This window comes from Lissotriton helveticus, chromosome 7, assembly GCF_964261635.1.
Source record: "Lissotriton helveticus chromosome 7, aLisHel1.1, whole genome shotgun sequence".
NCBI lineage: Eukaryota > Metazoa > Chordata > Amphibia > Caudata > Salamandridae > Lissotriton > Lissotriton helveticus.
This window is the reverse complement of record NC_136068.1, coordinates 665,763,342-665,780,768: the sequence shown is the minus strand read 5'-3', so window position 1 is coordinate 665,780,768 and position 17,427 is coordinate 665,763,342. Positions and strand designations below refer to the sequence as shown.

General features: G+C 38.9%; 1 protein-coding gene across 1 annotated transcript in view; it reads right to left on the bottom strand.

Annotated features, from left to right (window-relative positions):
* LOC144769218 (uncharacterized) overlaps positions 1-14,915 on the bottom strand; it is a 228,048-nt gene extending 213,133 nt beyond the window's left edge. Inside the window, exons 1-2 of the mRNA XM_078653258.1 lie at positions 14,802-14,915; positions 1,981-2,033 (exon numbers count right to left, since the gene is read on the bottom strand). Coding sequence (XP_078509384.1) covers positions 1,981-2,033; positions 14,802-14,850 — 102 coding nt within the window. The 5' untranslated portion in view covers positions 14,851-14,915. The remainder of the gene's footprint in view (positions 1-1,980; positions 2,034-14,801) is intronic.
* Positions 14,916-17,427: the final 2,512 nt, after the last annotated feature.

The following is a 17,427-nucleotide window of genomic DNA, read 5'->3' as shown; positions in this document are numbered from 1 at the left end:
TATACAAAAATCTTAAATAATAAATAAATATAGGTCAGATGAAGTTCACTGAGATTCCACATGCAAATTGGAGAGGTAGGTGGGGCAAGAACCCTGCTCTGGTCAATGGAAACATGCTTATATGCCTTTACACTAATAATAACGTAGTACATAGCATAATACAAACATGCCTTTTTGCCACTTATACTCCTATTATGAGTTCCTTGTATTTTGGAACAGGCCTACTGGGAACCTGATTCACCAATTCAGTCCAGATTCCCACACCAAAATATGGGATTACACGTTATTTTTCTCAGAATTGGGAACATCTGATAGACACAAGAATACTGGGTCCTATTCTGTGTGTGTGGTTTCACCTTTATGTGGAAAACACCAGGCCCAAATCTTTATCAATTTATCACCAGTTTTAGCTGCCTAGCACCAACGCAGGCACCCTTATAACCATAGTGCAAGGATACCTTTGATGAGGGGAATAATTGTTTATGTGCAGGAGGTGTCCCTTCCTGCACATAAGCAGTCTTGAAATGGTGTTTTGGAACTTCTATGTGTGCTGCTTAATGCAGAAATGTGCAGAAAGGGACACCTTCTGGCACATAAACAGTCATTGGCGTTTAGCTGTTTCTATGTGTGCTGCACACTGCTGTACACATAGAAACAGCAAAAACAAGGAGAAATAAAGCATTTCTCCTTATTTCCCCTGTTTAAGACTAGGTTTCCCCTGTTCTTTATTTTGGCGCTGCCTCCTATATACGCTGTCCGTGTAAATAGGGGGCAGTGGCAAAATCAATGGGTGTTGCGGTGGACCACCCACCTCAACACCCATTGCCCACCCCTTTCATGCTAAGTGTGCAGTGAAAGGGGCCTTATTTAAAAGGCAGCGTTAAGTCAAGTTAAGTGGCTTAACACTGCCTCGTAAATAAGGCAAAGCCCCTAAAGCCACCACAACTTTTGAAAAAGTGACGTCGTGGAGGTGATAAGGACTTATAAATGTTCTCCATTATTCTCTGTTTCCACTTTTATATCTGTATGTCCGAGGCTCTGGGGGAACTGGGTACTGCCCAAAGTCTATTAACGTACCTATCAACATGTCCTTGACTGCCTCTTTTCAAACTTCAAAACCTCTTCCCTGCGCACAAATACCAAAATCGTTGACATTTTCAATGCTTATTTGAAATGGACCCAGAGCCCAGAAATTCTGTTCTCACATTTAGATTCTAAATCTAGAATAGCCTTAGCTCACTGCACTTGTGACTGTTTCAGAAAAATATACCATCAATTCTCTACTAGTTTGAAGATTTCACATTCTTCTCAAAATATTCTGTTGAAGCTGTAATTTTAGTCACCAGTATACAAAATCGTAATTGAAACGATATGCATTACATCTTTGTGTACTTTTATTGCACAAAATGAAGTGTTAAAACCACATATTTTACATGCATCGGTGAATTATGGAAAATATTCCACAGTTTGATTTGAAACATAAGTTTCATGATCATAATTCCAGCCCCATAACCCTTTGTAGAGCGTTCCCATTGTCCCAATCACTAGCGTTATGCTGCAATGGAAGATCACATCATATATCAGATGTAACTAAATTATGCAGCAGAAAAGTAATATGCTGCATTTTGCAGCATATTGTATTGCAATATTGTCTTGATCTAAAGAAATAGAAACGCTTTACGTTGAAAAGTAAAAAAAAATGCAACATATACCTGTTTAACTAACTAATTCAACCAAACTGTTTCTGCTGTAGGTCAGTCCTATTCGGGCTCGTGTTTATTTCTTGAATGCAATAAAATGCATACATTTGTACATCTATTCATACTTGCAAACTGTAGTGTGGCACTCAAAATAAGTTATAAACGCTAAAATATTGGAACAAGGTTTGTACATAAATATCAATAGCATAAACATACAATTATTATTTCAAAAGTGAAATCATATATGTACGAGAGCATCTAAAAGAAGCGATGTATTTACCAGAGCCGTTGCGAAGCATTTTTCAACGTCCTGCCCATACGGGGTAAAATGAGCTAAAATACAGACAAAAATAGAATAATTAGAGACTATGGGTAAATGAATCCAAACATTTTAAATTATATGCGGCCATTTAGTAACTTCGTAGTTGCCTTTCTCTCTTCCTATTTGGAGTAAAACACAATTTTCCATGGGTGAAAGCTAATACATCTGTAATTCCATTTACTTTGCTTCAACTGCTTCACTTAGGAGTTGCATTGGAGCCTGCTCTCCCCTTCTTTCTCTCTTTCTCCAAGAGCTATGGTTCTATTAGATGAGTAAATTCCAAAGAGAAACATTTTGGTTTGATTTCTAAATACCAGGGTACCCTGTGGCTTATGACCAATGAGATCAGAAATGTCTGGAATAGCCCTGGGCTTCAAAGTAAAAGAGTACTATCTATAGCGATGTCCTCAACCCTGTATTCATCAAAATGTATTTGCAATGTATAGGACATCCCCTTGTGAGCAAATAATGCTCAACATGAAATATTTCTTTTGTGATATACATCAGTCTGTTGACTGTTAATTTAGCCTGATACCAACATACACTTCTTTTTATGTCGAGCCTAGGCAGCGCCTGCGCTGTCACTTCGAGACATACTCTGTGGGGTTACAGAGAGCCCACTGCTTTGAATTTGTTCGTTTCAGTGTCCTTTAAAAATCCTTGCTTCCAAGTGGGTATTTCCCTATTTATCCCTCCTTTTTCATTGTTTATTCCCTCCCATGAAGCAGAACCCTTTTTCTTGAAGCATTTCACTTGTCACATAATAGTTACTTGCTCAGGGACTATTTTTTAAATCTGAAAGAGCATTTCACACTGTGTCCCTATTTTGACTAGCTCTTGTGTCTGTTTCCTAACCCCAACCCTTCCAACCAGTCCCTGACAATCTCCCTCCCATTGCACAGGCTCTGGTTCCCTCCCTATTCTTTCTATCAAGTATTTGTAGAACTCAGGGGAGGAGAAGTATTGAAGGAGAGGGCGGAACTCACTAACATAATATAAAGTGAAGAAAAATTCATTATTGTGACAGAATAGAATTTCTTCCCATCTCTTTGTATATGGGTATTTGGGTAATCTGTCACAGGAAGCAGAAACATCAATATTATAAGGACAGAGGAGAGGAAAATGGATAAGGTGGTAATGCTTACATTTCTTCACTTCTAAAAGGTATCCAGAAGAATTGGAAAACCTTTTGAAAATGTCCCTTTACGCAAAATTATTTCTCATTATCCATTATACATAGTATGCAAGAGCTTTGAATTATGCATGTGAAAATGTTGTGCAGATGTGCAAGAGCACTTTTTGTCTATCCACTTGGAAAAAAAGCTTTCGGTTTGGAAAAACCTATTGCTTTACACGCCCAACAATTTGAGGGGTATTCTTTCACATCGTCATCCTGGTTACCAGTAGTGTCTCGTGGAGTGAGTGCTGCGGGCGGTGAGGCGGGGCGGGGAGGAGCAGGGTGGGGGGTAGTAAACTACGGAATTTGGCAATGCAGTGCACGCAATGAAATTTGTTTTATTTATTTATTTGTTTACTTACCTCTGTTTGGCCGTATGCTGTAGTTTACTACCCCCCACCATGCTCCTCCCCTGCCCCACACCACCATCCGCATCACTCCCTCTATGAGCCGCTACTGCTGGTTACGTATTTACTCCTCCTCTATGTGTTTCCAACTTCAGAAGATGCTGAGAAAAACATTTGTGGATACCAATAAGCAATTATGTTTATGGTTGCTCACTAACATTCAGGATATATCTAGTTCCGTCGCTTGGGAAGGTATTCAGACAGAATATTGAGTTGGAAATGTCAACTTACACAAATTTCGAGTTGGAAATATCGTGACACAGATATATCGACAGCAAGAATATCGTGGTCCAGAATATCGAATTTAAGGCAGGAAATATTGCTTTTAAAAAAATAGAAGTCATTAATATGGTTTTAAAAAATATAGTTGTTTAAAATATCGATTTTTTGATTAGTGTTATGTATTTTCGTTTATAATTTACATTTTTGTGATGTATGTTTTTTGTGTAAATATTGTTTATGTTTTTTAATATATGTGTTACATTTTTAGTAGCTATCAATTTTATTTTAATTAAATTTTGCCTTTTTTAGTTCTGTAGTGGGCTGTGGTTTATGGGGAAATAGGGTGGGAAGTAATTTAATTATAATAAATTAATTATTATTTTTTATTTATTCATCTTTATTTAATTGAGATGTTATAGTGTTAATTGTAGGAAGTAATTTATTTGTAATTAATTATTAATTCGTTGTTAATTAATACTAATTAATTCATTGATTGATAATTAAATATTGTAATATTGTAATTATTTTTAGGTGCGGGTTGTGGGGCTCATAGGTTTGAACGGTGGGAAGTAATTTATTTTTGATTAATTAATAAATTAGTTGTTAATTTAACTTAATTGAAAATTAATAATAAAAATTGTGTAATTAATTTTAGGCACTGGTTGTGGGAATTATAGGGGTGAAATGTGTGGGGATTAATTTATGTTTAAATAATTAATAAATAGTTGTTAATTTACTTTAATTAATTGATTGTAAATTAATTATGGAAATCGTGTAATTAATTTTAGATGCAGGTTGTACGGTTAATACGGGTAAACGTGGGAAGTAATTTTAGTTTAATTAATAATTCGTTCTCAATTAATATTGATTAATTAATTGAATATGAAATATGGAAATTGTGTAATTAATTTTAGGTGTGGGTTGCAGGGTTTATAGGGGTAAAAGGTGAGATGTAATTTATATTCAGTTAATTAATTATTAGCTGATCATTTATCTTAATTAATTAATTGATAATTAATTAGGGTACTTATTTATATTTTTTGTTTGTGGGTTTTACTTTTATAGGGTGGGTAGTAAATTAATTTTACTTACTTTATAATTAGTTGTTAAATACTATTTGTTTTCTAAATGAAAATAGGTTTTAATTGTGTAATTAATTATTTTACAGTTTAATGTTAGCTATGGTTTGTGGGGATTATAGGGGTAAAGTGTGGGAAGTGTATTCATTTTTAAGAGTTTTAATTTTTTTTTAATTAGTAATATTTCTTTAATTGGTAATTATTTATGTTAAATATGTAAATAAATGTATTTGAGGTTTAGATGTGGGTCGTGAAATGTGTGGTATTATAGGGTAGGAAATAATAAAGTGAATATATGTAATAATTAATGTTTTTGATTCTGAATAATTTCTAGTTAAACATTTATTTGTTTGAAATTATTTGCCCTACTGTTGCACTGACTGGAGTGGTAAATTTCAGTTTAAAGATTTTTAAATAGTTTAATGTATTAATTTTTGACAGAATAGATTTTTTTAATAGATTTGATGTTGTTGATAGAAATTTGAAAACTTTTATATACATTTAAAATTATAAAACAAATTAAAATTAAAAGTTTATAAATTGTTTTAAAGTAAATGTACATATATATATATATATAAATAAATATGTCCACAATGTGATCCTTTCAACAGCGCGCTCTGGCAGTGGGTGCTTGGCGTAGAAGCCGGATCCTGGCTTCGAAATTCAATTTTGCAAACAAAATGCACAGCACTCCGGAATGAAAGTTATTTAACTTGTTTTATTCAAACGGACCCAACCTACTATGTAATTATGGATGTGTGGTTTATTATTTTAATTAAGTTTATGTGATATATTTGTTAAAATGTATATTAAATCTGCTTTATTTTTTATTAATGTTATATTTTAAAATATAATATTTATTATTTATTATTTTATTATATATACATATGTATGTATATATATATATGTATATGCATATATATATATATATTGCAGTCGATGAAGGGTTTTTCCGGGATCCATCCCGTGGTCAGTTGGCGCAATACCGGCAGAACCCAAGCCGGTCGAAATTGATAACAGTCCAATTTGTAAAGTGAAATTGCGCACTCAGAGGAAGGTTTAAACAATCACCATTTATTGTTCCATGATACCGCTACGCGTTTCGCCACCCAACGGTGGCTTGATCACACGATACTTTTGCCTTCTCATGAACGTGCATATCTAGACAGTGGTAACTAAAAATAGAAGAGGCACTGCGCATCAGTGTGTTCGGACTGAAAACAGAGTCGCCATTTTTGAATGGTTAACATATAGCCTTATATTATGGTAAGTCTATGTTGTGGATGCGTGCATCCGTGAGCCACATATGTATGACTTGTACCATTGCACATTAAATCATAATACACTCATATTGAAAAAGAATTACTTTTCTTAACATTGTAAATACACATTATTTGTGTTAATTACAGCAGTAACGTTATTTTTGTTTTTGTTTTTAAACAAAGCGTTACTGAACCAGGAACCTTTCCATCTGTATTGGGTCTAGTGCCCACACCTTACTTCCATATAAGTTTCTTAGCGGACTAGTGCCCCACTATATACTAATTTTTGTCATGTTGAGCCGAACATCCAAAACTAAAGTTGCCGAGTGGCCTATACTGCAATTACCTCCACCCCAATTACATACCAACCATCAAAGGTGTAACACCGTGCAAAAAATTATAAATTATTTCTATTCAGACAAAATATGTCTAGAGTTCATAAATCTTATGGAAAAAAGTGCAATGTCTTATCTTATCCTGTAGATATTTCAGTCATTCGAAGAAAAGGGTAGGGAACCGTGCGCATTCAAAAAGTGAGAGTGAAATGGTCCCTTCCTTTCCTCCTGTAAATAAAGACAGAGAAAACATCCATTAAAATCTGCAATAAAAAACCGGATGCCTGATACATTTTCTACAAACATCACAGCTATATATCAAAACACAGCTTTGATTACAAAAAACATTTCGCTTAGCAAATTTTCAGTATGCTAATATACAGTTTCCAAATTACAATTAGTAATTTTTGATTTTCAATTTTCATGGAGGTGGGTGGCTAGCTCCTCATCCAAATTGTGTCCTCCCGGGAATTGAGTCTCGAGTTGCATTATCCATTTTGATTCCCTTTTCCTTAGGGCCAGCAGTCTATTACCCCCTCTCTTGCTTATGTTTACTTGTTCAATTGCATAGTATTTGAGCAAGGAATTATTAGACTGATGCCTGGTTTGGAAATGACGAGCAATGGGGTAGTTGGTGTCTACATTGGTGATAGCTCGCAAATGCTCTTGTACACGTTTTTTCACCATGCACACAGTACTCCCCACATATTTAAGATGACAAGGGCATTCCAAAACATATACAACAAAGATGGTACTACATGTTAGAAATTGTCCTATGCTGTGATTCCTGCCTGCACCTGGCAATTCTACCTCTTTGACCATGCGCTGTTGCTACAAGCCCGGCAGTGGCCACACGGGTAAAAGCCTTTCAGATTGTGTTCCTTATGACTACCTGAAGGGCTGATGTCGCCCTTCACAAGAATGTCCCTTAGACTCTTCCCTCTTCTGTAGGTTACTAAGGGTCTATTGCTGATTATTGGACCTATGATGTGATCTGCTTGGAGTATATTCCAGTTATCAGCTAACATCTTGGAGACTTTCTTGGAATCTTCATTGAATGTGGTAATCACTCTAATGGCAGGTTCAGTTACAGTTATAGTTGAACTTTTGTTCTCCAGAGTACTTTCTCTGGATTTCCCATTCACTTTGTTGATTGCTTTTCTCAGTACTCCCTCGGGGTATCCCCGTTCACGAAATCTTAGCAACATGTTGTTTTTCTCTATTTCAAAGAGACTATCACTGCTGCAGTTTCGTTTCGCCCTCAGTAGCTCACCATAAGGTATGCTCCACTTGAGACTCTCAGGGTGAGCACTGAGGGCATGCAGCAGACTGTTACCAGCGGTCTCCTTCCTGTGAAGTTTAGTAGCCAGCTGCCCATCCTGTACCATGACCTCTGTATCCAAGAAATCTATTCTGGTAGTGCTCAATTTGGCAGTTAACTTAACATTGTACCTATTGGTGTTAAGTTTACACAGCTGATTACAATATGGACGAGGAGGGTGCCAGGAGGAAAGAGGCACAACTACTATTTGCTAGAGCTCCTGGCAAACAAATAGGAGCAACTAATGCACCAGACAAACCAGAGAGTGACACTCTGAATACGCTGTTCAGGCGGTATGAAAAACTTAAAAAACAAGAAGCATCGAAATGGTGGGAGGCCACTTCACTGCAAGATTATGTGGAAAAAGTAATGATTCCACGAGGACTTAGAATTTACATTACACCCACGCATGAATCCTTGAATCCCTCAATGCTGGAGGAATGGGCAGCTAATTCAGCAAGTAGCTCAAAAAATATGCTGTGTATCCTTATCAAGTATGCATGGGAGGATCGTGACATAATCATGGCCGAATTAAAAGAACTGGAAGAGGAACTTAAAAAATGTCCTGATCCTAACCGTATTACTAAATTTTGGGATGATTTGAAATCCAGAATGAAGAAATATGAGGATGACATCAAATATCGGAAGCAAAGGAAGTTGCATAGGGATTGTGGGGACTACGAGAGTGGCAGGATACTAACGTATAGCCCGAAATATGATCATCTATACAAACAAACAAGCAACACCAGCAGCGAGCCAAGTATATCAAACGTAACTGAGGAACAGCCTGAGCCAGTACCAACTAGCGACTCTGATACTGATGCATCAATAAATACAGTGAGCACCGTGTCTGATATAGTGGTAACCAAAAAACAGGCCACTTTTTTAGACGAATTCCGGGTCCTCAGGTCACGTCGAACGAAAGAACAAACTCGAGAGAGGGACCCAGTACCACAGAGAACACAGACACAAGGACGTCCAAGAGGAGGCAGGGGCGCTCAAAGAGGAGACGTCTCAAAATCAGACAACGCAGCAACAAACAAAAAGCCCGTGGGAAACAAACGTGGGGGTTACAGAAAGGCCAAATAATGATGGACATGAGAACGGTAAACAAAACCATCATTAACTTGTCGGCTAGATCTCTCAGTGATAGTGAAAAAATGACTTTGTGTTTAGGACTTTCCTTTTGCCCGACAGAATTGTTTAACTATTCGAACACTAGAGTTGACATTTTTAAATTTGTGCGTAAACTAAAGGTACAGAAATGGCATAGCTTGCACAATACAAGTCCTCGGACGGTGGAAGGTGACAGGCCCAACAATATACAACTCACCATAGGTGACAAAGATATGTTACAAACTGTGTATGAATTGGGGGGTATTTATGATGAAAATGTAGAGGCAGGGGGTATGGAAGAGCATAATGATATTCCCATGGATAGGGCAGCATGCACTCTTTTTCGACCGAAATCTGTGTTTTTCCCTGTTATGCCTCACGATAACATTGATACATTCCATGATGTGATATCTAAAGAACTCACGCATCATAAACATAGAACAGCAGATAATGTGAAACACAAGTTCAATTTGTCCAAAACCCAGAGAGACTTTATTATTTCCTTGGCTCGAGATGATAATACTATCATCAGACCTTCAGACAAAGGAGGTAATGTAGTCCTATGGGGGAGAGACATGTACACAGAAGAGGCATATATACAACTGAATGATGCAAATTTTTATTGTAAGAGCAGTACTACTGAATACAATCAGAGCATTACCAGCACTTGGGAAAAACTTGCAAAATGGCAGAATGAGGGGTTAATCACATGGCAGGAATATTGCTTTCTTAAAAAGGATTACCCTAAGCTGCCCATCTTGTACCTGCTGCCCAAGGTACACAAAGATCCCAGAAAACCTCCTGGAAGACCCATAGTGTCTTCCTTGGGCAGTGTCAACGAAAATATCTCAAGATATATTGATCATTTTTTAAGAGAGTACGTCATGACACTGCCATCCCATCTGGAGGATACTAAGGACTTTTTAAATAAAATCAACAACATGACGTGGGGGGAGGGGCTCATACTCATGACCATGGACGTGAGCTCTCTCTACACCATAATAGATCACGAACAAGGGATTTCAGCTTGTCTACATTACTTGCAAGCAAGAGACATAGCATACCGGGGACACACGCACATGCTTGTGGAGATGATGAAGATATGCCTTAACAACAATATCTTCATGTTCAATGGGGATCTCTACAAGCAGGTGCGTGGGACGGCGATGGGTTCAAGCTTTGCGCCGAGCCTGGCGAACCTCTTCCTGGGCAAGTGGGAGGAGGAGATCCGCAGTGATGGTAACCTGAAGGAAGAGTTTGGTAAGGTGCGGACTTGGATCCGCTACATAGATGATTTGTTTGTAGTTTGGAGTGGTTCCAAGCAAGAAGCTATGAACTTTGTCACTAAACTTAACACCAATAGGTACAATGTTAAGTTAACTGCCAAATTGAGCACTACCAGAATAGATTTCTTGGATACAGAGGTCATGGTACAGGATGGGCAGCTGGCTACTAAACTTCACAGGAAGGAGACCGCTGGTAACAGTCTGCTGCATGCCCTCAGTGCTCACCCTGAGAGTCTCAAGTGGAGCATACCTTATGGTGAGCTACTGAGGGCGAAACGAAACTGCAGCAGTGATAGTCTCTTTGAAATAGAGAAAAACAACATGTTGCTAAGATTTCGTGAACGGGGATACCCCGAGGGAGTACTGAGAAAAGCAATCAACAAAGTGAATGGGAAATCCAGAGAAAGTACTCTGGAGAACAAAAGTTCAACTATAACTGTAACTGAACCTGCCATTAGAGTGATTACCACATTCAATGAACATTCCAAGAAAGTCTCCAAGATGTTAGCTGATAACTGGAATATACTCCAAGCAGATCACATCATAGGTCCAAGAATCAGCAATAGACCCTTAGTAACCTACAGAAGAGGGAAGAGTCTAAGGGACATTCTTGTGAAGGGCGACATCAGCCCTTCAGGTAGTCATAAGGAACACAATCTGAAAGGCTTTTACCCGTGTGGCCACTGCCGGGCTTGTAGCAACAGCGCAATGGTCAAAGAGGTAGAATTGCCAGGTGCAGGCAGGAATCACAGCATAGGACAATTTCTAACATGTAGTACCAACTTTGTTGTATATGTTTTGGAATGCCCTTGTCATCTTAAATATGCGGGGAGTACTGTGTGCATGGTGAAAAAACGTGTACAAGAGCATTTGCGAGCTATCACCAATGTAGACACCAACTACCCCATTGCTCGTCATTTCCAAACCAGGCATCAGTCTAATAATTCCTTGCTCAAATACTATGCAATTGAACAAGTAAACATAAGCAAGAGAGGGGGTAATAGACTGCTGGCCCTAAGGAAAAGGGAATCAAAATGGATAATGCAACTCGAGACTAAATTCCCGGGAGGACACAATTTGGATGAGGAGCTAGCCACCCACCTCCATGAAAATTGAAAATCAAAAATTACTAATTGTAATTTGGAAACTGTATATTAGCATACTGAAAATTTGCTAAGCGAAATGTTTTTTGTAATCAAAGCTGTGTTTTGATATATAGCTGTGATGTTTGTAGAAAATGTATCAGGCATCCGGTTTTTTATTGCAGATTTTAATGGATGTTTTCTCTGTCTTTATTTACAGGAGGAAAGGAAGGGACCCTTTCACTCTCACTTTTTGAATGCGCACGGTTCCCTACCCTTTTCTTCGAATGACTGAAATATCTACAGGATAAGATAAGACATTGCACTTTTTTCCATAAGATTTATGAACTCTAGACATATTTTGTCTGAATAGAAATAATTTATAATTTTTTGCACGGTGTTACACCTTTGGTGGTTGGTATGTAATTGGGGTGGAGGTAATTGCAGTATAGGCCACTCGGCAACTTTAGTTTTGGATGTTCGGCTCAACATGACAAAAATTAGTATATAGTGGGGCACTAGTCCGCTAAGAAACTTATATGGAAGTAAGGTGTGGGCACTAGACCCAATACAGATGGAAAGGTTCCTGGTTCAGTAACGCTTTGTTTAAAAACAAAAACAAAAATAACGTTACTGCTGTAATTAACACAAATAATATGTATTTACAATGTTAAGAAAAGTACTTCTTTTTCAATATGAGTGTATTATGATTTAATGTGCAATGGTACAAGTCATACATATGTGGCTCACGGATGCACGCATCCACAACATAGACTTACCATAATATAAGGCTATATGTTAACCATTCAAAAATGGCGACTCTGTTTTCAGTCCGAACACACTGATTCGCAGTGCCTCTTCTATTTTTAGTTACCACTGTCTAGATATGCACGTTCATGAGAAGGCAAAAGTATCGTGTGATCAAGCCACCGTTGGGTGCCGAAACGCGTAGCGGTATCATGGAACAATAAATGGTGATTGTTTAAACCTTCCTCTGAGTGCGCAATTTCACTTTACAAATTGGACTGTTATATATATATATATATATATATATATATATATAAGTTCAGAAAAAGTTTATTGATGAAAATAAGATAGAAATATGTAAGATACAGTAATAACAATGATATGATAAACATACAGCAGAATTATAATCAGCAATAGAGGAAAAAGTCAATTACAATAAAACAATGTATAAGAAAAAAACATCAGTTAGCAAATATAAATGAAATAATTATTAGATACAGTAGATATGAAAACGAGACTTATAATATAGCAAAAGGATTATATTAACTTAAAGGAATTTATGGAGGTTTGGCAACTTCTTGTTGTGAAGGGGTTGGAAACAGAGAACGCCTAGCACTCATATAAAAAATGATATAACTGGATCCCATAAGTGTTTTCGTTTGGGGGCTAAAGATAATGGATAAACAAATGTCGTGTCTAGTCTATGATTGTAGCAGACAGCATACCACCATGCCTGATAAGACAGTTTAGTATGATCTTTCCAAACTTTGGTGATTTGCTGAAAGGCTACCGCCAATAATAGGTCAATTATTTCAATGTCAAATGCACAAGGAGCCCAGATAGGCGAAATGCTTCCTAAGAAGATATGTGTAATAGAGAAATGGTGATTAGAAGCAACTATAGCATTAATTTGGGACCACAATATATATATATATATATACATATATATATATATATATATATATATAAAAGTAGATATTTTGTCCAACTATATTTTTAACATCTATATTTTCCCCCCAATATTATATACTGTTTAAGTATAGGGAGTCGTTTTTTTGCATCCTATATTTTTTCATCAATATTTTTTTATATCTATATTTTTTACATCATATTAAAACCATTATTCTATTTCGGGGGGGACCAAGCCTCAAATGACTATGGGCGTCATAATGATAGCGGTCAGACTTTTGTGGTATACACCCGTTACAACGGATCTTTTACTCCGCAGACCCATTACAACGCAACCATTACTCCGCATACCATTACAACGCATTGCGCTGGGGGGCGCTCTAGGATAGGGAATAAGTATAATTTACTATCCAACACCTTCCCTAGGGTCCACGGGGACTGGAGTTAGAATAGTAAATTATACTTACCACTATCCAGCGCCCCAAGGCGCTATGCGTTGTAACGGTATGCGGAGTAAAAGTCCAACTGCCATCATTGGGGGGATTGGGACCACCCACCATGCATGCGGCGGTCCTGCTCTCTAAATTAGGATGCGACCGCCACCATCGCGGTCACAATTTGCATTTTAATATTGCAGCTGGTGCTGCTGACTGCAGCACCTGCCTCAATGTTAAAAATGTATGTTGTGCATTTCACTGCACTATGTGGCAGGCACTACACAGGGCCCGCCTCTTAGTGCAGTGAAATGTAAGGTGGTACCATGGGTACCCCCCAGTGCACAAGCATGTCCCCCTAACACAAGGGGGGCACACAACAGGCCCCCGAAACCAATCCTCACCAGCCTTTCAATGGTAGTTTAACTGCCACGGAAATGCTGGCTGCGGCCAGCATCCTAATCTGGCGGATGCTGCCTGATATGCATCTCCTCCATTTTACTGATGCTGACTGCTCCGCCAGGCAGTTGGATTGATTGCCTGTGGTGGATCCGTGGCGGGCGGTCTTTGCTCCCACCATGGTCTCAGACAGATTCGCCCCACCATCGTAATGTGGCGGGGGGGAATTGCTTTCCGATGGTGTTGCATGTGGAGCACTGGTGAACTTCAGAAGGTCCAAGCATTTGCCAATCGAGGGCACATTAAACACAAATGTTCCCTGCCCCTTAGAAGAGCCCTACTCTGCAAAGGAGTCTCAGAGCGATATACATGTGTAGGTCTGACATGTGCAATGGTGAGATAAATTCTGCAATCTATAAATGAAAACGTGTCCCTGTGCAAAAGTGATCTCACCCATATTATTAGGCAACAATTGAGTAAATTCCACTCAGCGAGCAGAAAAATAGAATCTTCGAGGATAGGGTCTCCCTAGAAAATTTTAAATCATTGACACATTAAAGAGTTTGTAGGTATTCTCACCCCGTCAATCTTGAACATAAGGAGAAATGTTGACCTGTCAAGAGTAAGAATCAAACATTTTGCCGAATGTGAAGGACCACTTCTGAAATTCCTAAGGGTTTGAAAGCGGTTTACTTCATGGCAAAAATAGTCTTTGAGTAGGAAAAAAAAACCTAAAAACTGTCATTACTCAAAGACACTGGCTTTTCACAATGCACAGCTGTGCAAGGCGTCCAATTGGACATTAGAGAAATGCAACCGCCAAAGAGAAAAACAGTGCACAAAACCTTCCAGTAATTCGGCCTGAAAAGGTGAGATTGCGCTCCAAAGAGTGTGTATTTCGGAAAGTTGTAAATCTGCCGCCGTGCAGAGTTGTAAATCTGGGAGTGCAGATCTGCATCGTGCTCTGTGAATCAGGATTTATGAGGATAGAGAGGATGCTTACCATGGATGCTGCTCACACCCACCAACAGAAAAACGAGAGCGATCTTCATGGCTGAGAGATGGCTGGGGCTCGAGATGCGATGTGAGTACAAGGTTCAATCTCAGGGTGTCTCTGTCAGCCCAGAGCTCCTATCTTTATACTGGAAGCGACCAGTCAGTCTCCTCCCAACAGATCTGATGTCAGGTCACGTGACAATTGTACCAGTTTGATTCTTGGCTGTGGGATCAATCAATGTTGACTCAACTGGTGCCAGTTTCCCTCCACCTTCATTCTCCTGTTCCATCCAAAGGGAAGAGTTATTAACTGTAATTGAAATGTCTCTGTTTGTTCTAAATGAGAGGACAGATAAGCATCTGTGGGCATTTCTATTTTTTAATAAACTAGTTGTTTGCCTTACTTCAATGTTTTCATTTTCTATTTTGAGGGGCTCAGTGCAAGTGTAAGTTAATGACAAGCACGGTCCAGACACGGAACTGTAACTGTAGCACATATATACAGACAGTGGAAATGCAAAAGAAAGTCAAAATTCGCTGTCGAAGCAGATCTAAAAAGAAATGTTTAAGATGGAAGCCGCAGACTTGTCTTTGTTAACTTACTGTCTAATTTCCTGTCGTTTGTTGAGTTTGGCTCGGTAGCTCCTCTTATAGTCTCTTTGGGGCTGGTAACTCCAGTTACTGTTCCCAACTGAATTAAGAGGTCACTCGTAATAAGTACGACTTTTCATCATCAATGGTCATAATTTAAAGCCATTTCAATAATAGATGTATCTACGAATGTTTAATCTTTAAGAAACATTGTGACCGGCCCAGAGTTCTGTGTGCAGGTTCTAGAGTGTTTGAAGCATCGATCCTGCCCAGTATGCCCACACCGAAATCTAAGTGTTACTGGTTATTTTACCCCAAGTGCAGCAGACCCGCCTCCACGTGTAGCAGGGCCCCAACCAGGATGGCTTCAGAACGCACTCCTCTCTCCCAGCCAGGTCTACCTCACTTTATGCTCGAAACAACCACAAGGGTTCAACTGAGATTCTCATGAATGAACACGGTATTCAATATATCGAGTACACATATGCTGAGGCAACATCCTGATAATAAAGGGAAAGTGTCTGTGATTAGCACGTAAATATACACACCTCTATCATGTAATTGTCTCCATTGCAGGCCTCGAGTTGCCAGCCCCTCTGCCACATGCCACTCTCCCCGCTGCTGTGCCATTGTCTGTGCTGTCCTAGGTACTGTCCTTTGGCAGCAGACAGGCTACAGAGACTAGTAAGCCAACATCCATGACAATATTTGTCATTACACCTACCACAACTTCATGTCACATGGATGTCTGCCTCCAACTGGCTTTATTTGACCTGTACAGTCGCCCAGGGCACGACTTTGTAGATGTTCAGTCCTTTAACCACTGCAAAACAATGACAACTACCCACGCCTATTAACTATTCCCGTCTCTCCACTAATGTAGTCACCAAATATTCTTTGCTAACCACATTATGGATTCACATTTGACCTACACCATGGGCTACCCATCAAGCTAAACTGTGACTCTTTGCCCTCCGACACTCTGGTAGACCTGTGGCTGTCACCCAACCAGTACTATGTACATCAGTTTGCATATCATTGACCCTCTTTGTGATCTCAGACAAATGTCAGTCCAATTATTGAGTTATGAATGTGTAAGGGATATGCTACATCTGTTTAAATTTTACCAACATAAGTTGTCACATCTATCATGGCTCTATTCTCACATAAGTCTGATATCTCTTTCTTGGTTTTTTTTGCCATTGCGAACAGCTGACATCACAGTGTCCATCCAGACATCAAGCACCTGTGGCACTATCAAGAGAGGACTGTAACACACACAGAGGAGTAGCGAAAAGTGATCAAAAGGTGGCACATGCTCTGTGGAAAAATACTGCACTCACTCACAAAATTGTGACAAACTTCATCACCGGGTTTCCTTACAATTCACACCTGCGGAGACAAACGCCTGGGGTGGAACAAAAGGGAGGGTAAGACAATACAAACATGAAAAATAAATTATATATCAATATGCATTGGGATAACCAAAAGCAAAGTGCAGTGAAGGCTTAAAACTAGCTCGGTGGTGTCTCTGTACAACAATGTATTCCTTTACCCTCTGTCTAGGTTTGAAAACGTGAAGGATGGTAGTGATAGGAGAGATTTCAGAGTTCCTTCACCCCTCCTTAATGCCAAAGTGCCGACATGTTTCAGCCGTGCTAAAAGTGTCCACAGTGTTGGGTCACATTGGCTTTCTTCAGGACAGGGGTGTATTGTAAGCAAGCCCAATGATGAAGCATGTCACAATTTTGTGAGTTAGGGCAGTATTTCTCCACATAGCATGTTCCACCTTTTGATTACTTTTCACTACTCCTCTGTGTGTGTTACTGTTATGTAATTGAGGAGGCCAGAGTAGAGACATTTTGCCTCTCCTCCCTTCAAAGTGTGTGGAAACCGTCAAGAGAGGTGCACTCCTATCTAGTTAGCAAAGACCCAAACCAATCAATAGACACTCGTTTATGCCAATGCTGTGTCCTATCTGTCTATGTGAGCAAGTCATGCGTGCCTTAAAGTTACATTAGAAGTCATTTTAGATGCATTGT